This window comes from Stenella coeruleoalba (genome assembly GCF_951394435.1).
Source record: "Stenella coeruleoalba genome assembly, chromosome: 20".
Taxonomy (NCBI): domain Eukaryota; kingdom Metazoa; phylum Chordata; class Mammalia; order Artiodactyla; family Delphinidae; genus Stenella; species Stenella coeruleoalba.
The window spans coordinates 10,114,686-10,126,728 of record NC_137166.1 but is presented as its reverse complement, the minus strand read 5'-3'; the positions used below and the strand labels follow the sequence as shown (position 1 = coordinate 10,126,728).

General features: G+C 45.3%; 1 protein-coding gene and 1 long non-coding RNA gene across 3 annotated transcripts in view; one reads left to right on the top strand and one right to left on the bottom strand.

Moving 5' to 3' along the window:
• The window catches only part of LOC307178707, a 369,464-nt gene that overhangs the window by 222,508 nt on the left and 134,913 nt on the right, over nt 1-12,043 (bottom strand). The gene's annotated exons all lie outside the window — the stretch shown is intronic.
• Nucleotides 1-12,043, top strand: part of VAT1L (vesicle amine transport 1 like) — a gene marked incomplete at its 3' end in the record, with an annotated part of 143,702 nt that overhangs the window by 64,621 nt on the left and 67,038 nt on the right. Inside the window, exons 5-7 of the mRNA XM_079907165.1 lie at nt 3,118-3,221; nt 5,367-5,422; nt 9,044-9,238. Coding sequence (XP_079763291.1) covers nt 3,118-3,221; nt 5,367-5,422; nt 9,044-9,238 — 355 coding nt within the window. The remainder of the gene's footprint in view (nt 1-3,117; nt 3,222-5,366; nt 5,423-9,043; nt 9,239-12,043) is intronic.

Genomic DNA, 12,043 nt, shown 5'->3' with positions numbered 1-12,043 from the left:
TGGTAATTACGGAGACTCTGTCAGAAAATGAAAAAAATACCTGTGGTAGCATATTGAGTGGAAAAAAAGCAGAATGCCAAATTCCAGCTACACTGTGATCACAGCTTTGTATAAATTCTTGGCGCGTGAGGGCATAAAATGAAGGGGGAAAAAAATCCACCCACTGAGATGCAATAGGAGTGGAATGCTGAGTGATTTGTCTTCCTTTTCTGATCATGGATATTGTTTGTTACACTGTGTAACACACTGTGTAACACAACACACTGTGTTGTGTGTAATCAACTAGAAAAAATAATAACATAAAATTTCTTGGGATGAAAATTCTTTTATCAACCAGTCACTCAGTAAGCTTCTTTTGAATATGTTTGCATCCTAGAGCCAGGCATTATAAAGGGAATAGGGGGAAAAAAATATATAATACAGACATAACCTTTATGTCACTTCCCCCTTCTCTGTTCCGGAGGAGAGAGAAGAGGATGTTTGAAACCAAGTGGAAGAGTTAGAAGCCTTCAATTGTGTGCATCTGACTGTAAGGGCTTTAAAAATAAAGAGGGGGGCTTCCCTGGTGGTGCAGTGGCTGAGAGTCTGCCTGCCGATACAGGGGACACGGGTTCGTGCCACGGTCTGGGAGGATCCCACATGCCGCGGAGCGGCTGGGCCCGTGAGCCATGGCCGCTGAGCCTGCGCGTCCGGAGCCTGTGCTCCGCAACGGGAGAGGCCACAACAGTGAGAGGCCCATGTACCGCAAAAAAATAAAAATAAAATAAAATAAAATAAATAAAATAAAAATAAAGAGGGAAGAAAGACCAGAGAGCACGCCAAGGTGGACAGCCCCAAGGAGGTGCTTGAAGAGTGGGAACTCTTTTAGTCAGTACAGAGAGGTAGGGAGCGAGTCCCAGGCAAGGCGAGGGGGGCACCAGGCTTTGTCTGTCTCCTCCCACTCTGCTGAGCGTTTCAGTAAGATCATTGTAGGTGCATCCTGAAAGATGAAAATTCCTTATCTTATATAAAGAAACTGAGACCTAGTGGAAATTAACAAGAGTCTAGCCAGCAGGAGAGAACAGAGAGAAAGCGATCAAGAAAGGACTCCTAGAAGTGGTACTACGTGCACGTGGGAACCGTCAATAGTAAACTTTTACTAAGCAGCCTACTGTGCGCCAGGCACAGTGCTGGGCACTCTGACATCACCTCATCCCTCTGTCATGAGCTTGGAGGTGACGGTTAAAGCTAAGGCAGAGATGAGTTCTCAGAGAAAGGGAAGTCTGAACGAGAAGAATTGTGTGGAGTGCCAAGGACCCAACTGGAAATGAAAGTTACAGTAAAGGGGAATTAATTTCTCGACAAAGTTGAAGGGCTGCTTACCCAGTAATGGCTCTATTGCAACTACCACCACTCAAGAGAAATTCTCCACTGATCCGAGTGGACGGGAAGCAAAGAGGCAGTATTCTCAATAAAGGAGCGAGGGGTTGGGGACCAAGGAAGGACAGATAGGAAAGTCTCGGATCAGCAATCCCAAAATATCTTGATGCTGAATTTGGCCCAGAGAATCTCTGAGCTGCGGCTATTTCTGTTTGCTGTTTAAGTCTGCAGAGATTTATGACAGAGGGAGAAAGCAGAATAGGAGCTGTTGCCTTTAACCCTCTGCCCTTACCCTCTCTGCTTTTATGTAATTAAGACTACACAAATGCAGGCAAGGCAGACACTCCCAGAAATTGGGGAGCGGGGGTGAGCTAAGAAATGAGGATGTCCTCTGTGCCTCTGATGGGCTACCTGCTCTGCTTGTGATATTCATGATTATTCCACTAAAAGATGCTGCTAAGGGGCTTCCCTGGTGGCGCAGTGGTTGAGAGTCCGCCTGCCGATGCAGGGGACGCGGGTGAGCAATGTGCTAAGACAAGGTAACCCTGCAAAGGCACAACTCTGAGGAAGGGCCATTCTTGTCTGAGCAGAGCACGGCCCAGCCAGAGCTGGGAACTCTGTAGGCAGGAATATATTCCCTACAACCCCCAGAGCCTTCAGGTTCTACTGCCCCTCCTGCATAATCTCTTTTAACCCAAGAAGCCCAGTAGATGTTTGTTAAGTGCATGAGCGAGTGAATTAATAAATGTATAAATAAATGAATGGAAGAAGGGATCTTCTTCCTAATAGAGTACAAATGTGGATTCCCTGTGGAGCCCTCCATCACTGTAGGATTTATTTAACCCTTTTCCTCTAGGAGCATGTTTATAGGTTGAACCTGGAGATTGGACAATAGAAGTTTGCAAGTTAAATTAACGTGCCTTTATAGCTTCACTGAGAAGGGAGGTGGAGAGGGAAGAAAGCCAATCCTTGGTAGACCGGAAGCCCCATGAAGACAGGGAGCTTGCTGGTTTTCACTATTCAGCACCGTGGACAGAGCCTGGCACACTCCTCAATTTCCACAAATATGAGTTGTTGATTGACTTACAGAGCAACTATTATGTGGCTGGCAATGGGCCAAGCACCACATCTGCCACCTCACCTCATTCTTAGCACAAAGAAACATGCTAGCTCCACTTTATTTTATTTTTTTTAACTTTTAGAAAATATTTATTTAATTTATTTATTTTTATTATTTTTTGGTTGCTCCAGGTCTTAGTTGCAGCACATGCTGGATCTTCGTTGCAGCATGCGGGACCCTTAGTTGTGGCATGCAGACTTCTTAGTTGCTGCATGAGGACTTCTTAGTTGTCACAGGCATGTGGGATCTAGTTCCCTTACCAGGGATCGAACCCGGGCCCCCTGCATCGGGAGTGCGGAGCCTTACCTACTGGACCACCAGGGAAGTCCCGCTAGCTCCACTTTACAAAGGAGAAAGCTGAGGCTCAGAGAAGTTGAGCAAGGCGGTCAGACTGACTGTGATGTTCTCTGCTGGCACCACCAGCCAGGTTCTTAGCTGTCTGCGGCTTTGTGAAATTCTCACAGTTGGACTCAGGAGGATACATCCACCTCCCGGGCTTCTGCCCTATTTATTTCTACTCCCAGAGCTCTCTCTGTTCCTGATTCTGGCAGTAAACAGTATGACAGAGGAAGGAAAAGGGGTTGACAGTTTGGTCCCTGACAGGTTACACTATTTTACTTTGTCTTCTCACCATTTAGAATCTCTGCTGAAGGAGTGGACATTGTTTTGGATTGCCTCTGTGGGGACAACACTGGAAAAGGTCTCAGCCTTCTCAAACCACTGGGAACCTACATTTTATATGGTGAGCGCTAAACAGAAGCAGGGGACATGGTCGGCGACAGGCAGCACCGCAACGCACGTGTGCTTTACAAGGGGCTCTGAAAAATGAGATGTGTTGATATGCTGGCGTAATGAGATGGGGATGGTGTTAATATTTTCTATAGTATTGCTACTGTTCTCAATTATAAAAGTGCCTACTGCCCTATTATCCCATGAGCATTTCTCATTCTAAAAGAAATAAAGCAAGGCCAAGCCAAGGTAGTGACAAGATGGGACTCGACCCACAGAAGGTGGCACATGTGGAAAATACTAATAGCTTCAAAGGAAGTTACAAAAATGAAGCAATAAAAACACCCATAAGAGGATGGAGAAGAGTAGCTAGGATGTGGTGGTTTTAAAAGGGAGGATCTTCACTATTGGAGATGAAGTTGCAAGGTACAGAATCTCCTTCCTCTAAACTACTCCTGTATGTCCCAATCAAGACAGAAGCCCTGGATGGATAGAGCCCATGTCTGCCTCTAATTCACTTATATGCTCTTGGGTTTGGGAGGATTCATGAGAGACATCTGGGAGCGGGTTTTCTCCAGCAGAATGAGACCCCAGAGACTCCTCTCCCCCCTCTTCTTCTCTTTGTCATAGGCAGGTAAAACAATTTAAACATTAGTCTCTGCAAAGAAAAAAGCGTATCTGAAGCCAGATGTCGCATCCCAAAGCCAAACGATCTTGGAGCTCTCCAATGCTTGAGATTTTTGGCACTCTGTCCCACGGAAGTAGAGTAGAAAATTGAGCCTTAGTTCTGCATAACTCAGAAAAAAATACTCATTTCCCTACTATTAGCTGAGAATCTTATAAAACAGATATCTGAGAGGTATAAGTAGTCAAGCATCATTTTGTCATCATCAGATCACTGTGACAGAGAAGGAAGAGACTTCCATTGCTGGAGTGTTCTGGCATTATGAGTAGTGGCCATGTATTTGAAAGTCTTTAGCGGTGGATGCAGTTTTTAAATTATTACTATTGATAAGAGAAGCTATAAATGTCAGTGTAGGGATATTGGCTATGACTAACACGTGAGTCAAATACAGATGAGCATTTTACCCATCCTTATTCATTTACTGGTTCTATTTTTGCCCCAGTTCCATGACGTCATTTTGGTGTACACAACTTGATCATATCACGAGTATCTTATTACATCAATTACTTGACTACTAAGTAATCAAAACCTAGTGCTGTGAAGCTTGCACCCTGTAAAAGTCACCCCATAAAAGGAGAAGCAGTGACTAACTGGCTACTAGTTTACCAAGGCCAAAGAACTAAGTTTAAGACATACATTGTTTTTTCATTTAACGGTTCTCTGAGAGGAACTTACTCCCAAATCTGTGGGGGGAAGGCAGAAAAGTCGCTGAAAAGGCACCACCAGGGTATAGTATCTCTTAACCCTCACCCAACCCAGAACCGCAGAAAGGGGTTTTTCCTTTCTGTAAGAGCATGTTAGGGAATCTTTCCTAACTCGACTTCCTGTCTTAACTCTGAATATTGCTTGTTCCCATCAGCAAGGCTCCGTTTCCCACACCATTGGTCTCAAGTGGTTTTCACCTTTCTGCCCAGACCTCTTTGGAGCTTACACGTGGGTCACACCATTTCCTTGGCTTGTGAACCTATTTTCACCCTCATCTGCTCCTCTGGACCCCATCTTTCCATCCATCTAAATTCTAATTCAGCCCTGTCTCTCTCCACTACTTAAATGCCCAGCCAAGGTCAGGTCCCCAAGCCCCTCACTTGCCGAGGAATCCAATTCATGCCATGAAGTAATCTCACAAAGGAGTTCATTTCTCGGTCTCAGAGAATGGCACCAACAAGACATTTCGGCAACTCATCATTTTATTATAATGGTGGCTTAAATCACATTTTTGCCACGTGACCTATTGTCCAACGTTATGAAATAGTCACCTTGAGAAATGTTACTTCCTCTCTGATCCAGTGATACTTAGTTAAAATTAAGTCAACTCGACACCAACCACCCCCTCCAATTCCCTTATTTTTCCAAGGCTGACCTAAATTTCCTTTCAAGTTCTTGACAGTTCTGGGCCAGACAACTGCCATTCTTCCACGCAAAGCAAGAGATGCTGATTTTCGTTGGCTTGATTTGGGAATCTTCCACTTGCAGGTTCATCCAACATGGTGACTGGAGAGACCAAGAGCTTCTTTAGCTTTGCAAAATCAGTAAGTATCCGTGCACGTCCAAAGTACGCTGGTGGTGTGGTGCTTGGCATGTTGTGAGCTCTTCCATCTAAGGACATGGACCGAATAGCCTAAATCTTGTTTGTCCTTCATCTGCATCATTCATTTGCAAGAAAGCCTGCATTCTCAACCTGCTCACCACACATGGACAGGACTGTGACTTGGGCCACTTTTGTCCAAATGAAGCAGAGAAATGAGAGTGCCCGAGAAACTCCAGAAAACTGTATTTTGATTTCAACAGAGATTGTTTAAGTGTTGGTATTTTTAATCACTGGTCAAGAATAAACTTAGCATTCGTGCACTCTACTTGGTCCACAGAGAGACCAGCCTTTCAGTCTGGCTACTTTCTGACCGGGTCTCTAGGGCTACTTGAGATTTCTCTGTAGCCCCATCCTACTGGCTTGGAGAGACAATAGAACTCGACACTTTTCGCAAGCTCCTGGGCTGATTTTTTGACACAGGCAAGTGTGTGAACCACTAGCTTACGTGCTCATGCTCTGAACACAGTGGTTATTGTGTCTGCAGTTGTGAAGCTGCATCCCTGGGCACTCACCCCACCACGAACCTCCTCAGGTCTACATTCCCACCTGGAGCCACACTTACTAGAATTAAACTAATCTGGGCTTGAACTTCCATGTTTACGCCTGTCCCCACGACAGGGGCCGCCATGTCCCATCAGAGCTTGCCTTTGTCCTCCCTCCTCTTAGCCTCCTTAGCAGCCAGTGAGGCACTGATGGATTCACTCGCTTTGCAAGCATCTTCTGAGCACCTACTACTTGTGGTGCTGTGCCAGGCACCAGGGTACCACAGCAAATGAGACAGATGCATTTGAGGCCCTCGGGACTCTTGCGTTCTAATGAAGGAGATGATGAAATAAGTAACACATATTAATAAGATGATGGTAAATAGTCATAAAATCTCTGAAAGGGATGAAAGCAGGGTGCTGAAGTAGAAGACAGAAGAATGGGGTGGAAGCATGGTGAATAGGGTGGTCAGACAAAGCCAGGGAAAGGGGTTTAGAATTGACTCTTTGTGGCACTGTGGGATATTCATATGCCCCCAAAGTGCCAGCACTGGCTGCCAAAGGCTTCCTCTCCAAACACTCCCTGATTCTGGAATGATTAGTACCCCCGGCCCTGTGAGACTAGAATTAAAGGGCCTCGGTTTGCACTTGAGCTTTAAAGTTCAGGTCAAGGTTATCGCAACTTCGGGATGAACAGGGGAGCAAGAATGGAGTCTAGTGAAGGATGATGCTGTCTGGAGCGCGTCCCCTGACGACAGGCTTTGTGTCACTCGCAGCTGTTTTGTTGCTGTGGCTGCAATTAACATGATGCTGACGGCCTGCTGTAGGGAACCAAATTGGTCCCAAATTACATACAATTGTAAGAAGTGTTTTCCCTTTCTCCCCTACGTGCACAATCACAACACACAGCGTTAATGAAATAATTGTCGTGTGCCCACGTTCAGGGAAGGCGCTCGTGAAAACAGCCACGATGGAGAGTAACATTCTCCTGCTTAAAGCAAGGGTGCTGATTACCAGAAGGCTGTATAGCTGGGGGTCAGGAATAAAGACTGTTCCCTTTCAGAGGCCGGGTTCGTGTCAGTTGTTCAGTTAGAAGCAAACTGAAGGTAGGGCATGCTGAGGAGTGGGGTGATGACTTTGTTCTGGAAGGTTCTAGAAGGCATTTTCTTCTATACATTGGAGAAAGGCTTAGAAATTAAAGGCATATTTGGAAGCATACAGGAATTTCTCCCTCAGCTATCTTAATGGTGTTCCCCCTTAAAACTCTTACGGGGAGCTTGTGTTCACATGCCATTTGCTTTTAGATCCTAACGATGACGATAATAGCAAATGAAGTCAACATTTCGAGAGCAGTCTGACTCCAAATCCAGAGCTCTTACTCGCTCGATCCAAGATATCTCTCCAACTTAAGGTGATAAAAATATTTCATATTTATAGAGCACGTACTACGCACCAGACACTGAGCTAAGTACTTTGTATGTATCAACACATTTATTCCCCATGACGACCCCATGAGGTACAGTAGGGAAACTGAACACAGAGAGGTTAAGTGATTTGCTTAAAGTTGCACAGCTTGCGAGTGACAGAACTGGGATTCAAAACCAGGCATTCAGCTCTAGAACACAACTGGGCAGCAACTGTAGCTTCGGCAAGCATTCATTTCACAAACGCTTTGTGGAAGCGCTGCACATACACTGTGAATCAAGTTACTAATCATTTCTCTACCTTTGCTTTTGTGGCAAGCAGCCCACGGCCAAATACATATCTCTCCTAGAGCTGGACCCCAGGCCCTTGGGGATATTTTGGTAAAAAATGTTGTGCATGAACCTTGTCCCTGTTTACAACCTGTCTTTCTTACACTTATTTTCCAACAATCTGATTTCCCCACTTAAAAAAAACAAGATATTTTACTTTTTAGTGTTTCCTCAATCCTGGAAGGAGGCAGGATGTAAAAGAAACACACCGATAACATAACTATTATAGATGTTCCTAAGGGTCCCTCACACTTCTCTTTGCCTTCTATATTAAACATTTTGATCTCTTAGCACTCTCTAGAAGCTGGACCTTTGAATTTCTAAATTCTAACCAGCACCAGAAGAAACACAATTAAATCAGAACAAAGCAGCTGGATCACCATTTCTGTAGTTTTTAATGGATTACCTACTTATTTTCATGTCTGGAGTGGGAGATGAAAGACAGGAAATAAGGGAGCCATATGTGCCAGGTGTGGGTATCCCACGTAGGACTTCAGCGCTAGTGACATCTGGGGCTGGATAATTCTGTTTTGAGGACCTGTCCTATGTATTGTAGGAGAGTTAGCAACATCCCTGGCTTCTTCCCACTAGATGCCAGCTGATTCCCCCCTTGAGTTATAACAAAAAACATCTCCAAACATTTACCAAATGTCCCTGGGGGGTAAAACCGTCCCCAGTTGAGAACCATCAATTTAGTTCCAACACTGTGGCTTCATCGCTCCGATACGCTGTTCCTTCTTGCTATATTACGCTCCCTTCCTCTTCCTTATCTGACGCATTCTGCCTCACCTCTCCAGCCTTGCTGCTGTTCCCCCAAGGAAAGCTGCTCGTGCAGGCAGAGGCATCACTCCCCCCACGTCCCCCCACCCCTCCTGCTCCCTTCACCAGCCCCATCACCACCACCGCCATCCAGTCAGCCAAGCGCTTTACGCTAAACTCTCCCAGGAAACCTCGGAGGCAGCATCCTGCCAGTGTGTGTCGCTGAGAAAAATGAAGCACAGAGAATAACAGGGAGCAAATTGTAGAGTCAGGATCCAACTCCAGATCTGATGGTCCCAACCGTGTGACTTAACATTCTGATCACATGTGGTCTCGCAGTTGTTTTTGTAAAGGGCTGTGTCCCACCTACATCCTGGGCTCTTCTGGGAAGCATCACTCTGCACCTGTAGCAGTGCTCAGCCAAAGAGGTGCTGACAGAAACACACCAGCAAGAGCTACCGCCTGGGCATCTGGAATCCACCCAAGTACAGCCCCCTTGTCTCCCTGCAATGCTACAAACATGGCCTGGCATTGATTCCTTGTAACGCACACCTTCTCTCTTTCCAGTGGTGGCAGGTTGAGAAGGTGAACCCCATCAAGCTATACGAAGAGAACAAAGTCATTGCTGGGTTTTCCCTTCTAAACCTGCTCTTCAAACAGGGCCGTGCTGGCCTCATTCGAGGAGTGGTGGACAAACTCATTGGGCTCTACAACCAGAAAAAAGTCAAGCCCGTGGTGGACTCCCTGTGGGCCCTGGAGGAGGTAAGGATGATGTTTCCCCAGCAAATAATCTCTGTCTTTTTAGTCAGCTTTGGGCAGCCAGATCCGCTCTTTTATTAAGTGATTTTTCTCCAGGTTTGTTTGCTTTAAATGAGGGTCCTAAAAGTCATTGTCCTGTAGTATAGAGTGCTTTGGATGTAAGAAATACTTTACGTTTCGTAGTGGTTCTCAAACCACGTGTGTCAACATGCCATTCATGCCATGAACCCTTCCCGGGTAGGTCACCAAATCTTGATGGGTGTGTACGATTCACCTTGGTTACAAGAGAGCGTGTACATTGTGCAGCGTCAGTTATATCCTCACCATGTGAGTGTGTGAGATCAAGGCCAGGGCGGACAATGGTTCAGAGCTGAAATGATTTGTGTGCCAAGCCCCGATACTTGGAGCCCCTTCCAGACCTTGTTAGCTGCCACCCTGGGCACTGTAATTATGAATCAATTGTTGGATCTAGTGTTTGACTGAGTCTTTTTATTAACTGATCTGCAAAAAGTTCTAGTATTTGAAAGCATTCCTTGATCACACAAAAAAATTAAGAGCCCCTTGTGTCACCTTTAAGGATACTGAATTGTGAACTGACCATACTGGTTCAGGGGAGATGTGCTAGGAAGAGGCAGCAACTAGAAAATTCTTCAGGACAAGGGAAGTTTTGGACATTTGGGAAGCCAGTCACGGTAGCTGCCCGTGAGGAGAAAATGAAGAAATGTGGTCTAGGTTTCAAGAGGCATTCCACTAAGAAATCTTGTAGGTCAGGATGTCATGACCTTGGCTTCAGGGAGCCATGAAGCCCCTGAGAAAGATGTGGGAGTGTGTTTTTTGCTCGTTTGGCTGGTTTTTGCATTTTGCATGGGTGAGTGTCTTACAGTACAAGTACATTTTTGTACTCTGGGGCATCACGGACACCTTTGAAAAACTTAACAAAAATAACATTCCATGGAACAGATAGTAGCTGTCATCCTGGCAAGAAAGCTGGTGTTATTTGCTTAATGGACTAGGTTGGGCAAAATCTAATGGCTTTCCTAAGCACAGAAATCCCCCCCCCGCAAAAAGGCTTTGTGGGAGTCACCATGTAATCAGAGGGGCCTGGTCCTGGATCCATGGATCAGGCCTATATATGCCTCTCTGATACTGCAATATCATGAATGATACTTTAAAAACTCGACCACCGGGCTTCCCTGGTGGCGCAGTGGTTGAGAGTCGGCCTGCCGATGCAGGGGACACGGGTTTGCGCCCCGGTCCGGGAAGATCCCACATGCTGCGGAGCGGCTAGGCCCGTGAGCCATGGCCGCTGAGCCTGCGCGTCCGGAGCCTGTGCTCCGCAGCGGGAGAGGTCTCAACAGTGAGAGGCCCGCGTACCGCAAAAAAAAAAAAAAAAAAAAAAAAAAAAAACCCGACCACCAAAACCCCTTGTTTCTTATGGTAAAAGAAATACATGCTTATTATAGGAAATTCCTAAATTAGCCAAAAACATAAGGAGAAAATAAATTGCAAGTCCACATTCCAGAGATAGATAACATTGTTAATATTTTGGTTTGCTTCCTTCCAGTCTTTTTTCTACAGCACATGCTCACTGTAATTCAATGCGTTACCAAATCAAATCAGATTATCATACATTCCTTCTGTTGTGTAAGTTCTAAGATGGTTAACCTATCGTTATACTTGGGTCAAAATGTTTTAATTTAATGGATCAAATGTTTTAATTCAGTGGGTCAAACATCCATATGGTATTCACTATGGTATGTCAGTGGAATAGACAAGGGCCGAACTGCAGTGGCTGTGTCTCAGAGGTCAGGGAGGAGAGAAAATTTGAGCTACTTGAGACCAGGGCTAAGAGATTAACTTGACCATGGAGGAAAGAAGGGGACTTAAGCTCACTGCCCAAAAGGGACCCAATGAATCTGGTAGCATTTAAGTGAGGGTTGAAATCGAAGAGGGGTCTGGTTGGCCCAGTGGGTCCTTGGTTTAGTACTGGAAATCATTCCTTGGTTATAATGCAATTGAATCACCAAATATGGATTGAATATCTATTACATGCCCAACAATGTGCAGGTGTTGGGGGTACAGTGGCAAATAGATGGCCAAGATCCCTGAGTTTCAAGGAGCTCACTTTCAGAGGGGTGGGGAGGGGCAGAAAATACTCAAGTGAACTAAAAATAAGTAGGGTATTCTCCAATTGCATTAAGTTCTGGAAGGAGGCAAATTAGGGTATATGTTGGCGAGTAAGTGGAGGGGGGAGACAGTTTCCACAGAGCAATATTCTTCAACCTTTATTTCATTATTGCTCCCTAAGGAGCTTTTTTAGACTTTTTTTTCCTTAATCAACCACCTCTATGAAATTTTAGTACCGTAGATACACCAGCCATCTACCTACCTACCTATCATCCATCTGTTTATGTCCTGGATGTGTATTTGTGCTTTACATACATTAAAAGAGTAAGATTTTAAAAAATCCTCCGAGAATCCATTTTTACCCCTTTGGGGGTGGCCTTGCTCCCACTGAGAATGCATGCTGTAGAGTGGCTTTCGATAAGGAAGGCTAGGTGTTGTTTGAACTGGGACATGAAATAGGAAAAAACTGGAAGAAGAGTATGCAAGGCAGAGAGACCCTCAAAAGCAAAGGGACAAGGAAAGATAGATGTTTAGCAGCATCTCTGGTCTCTACCCAGAAGATGCCTGCAGCACCTCCCACTGCCAGCTGTGACAACATAAAATGTTTCCAGACATTGTCAAATGTCCCCCAGGGGGGATGGGGACAGAGGCAGAATCTTCCCTAGTTGAAAACCACTGCTT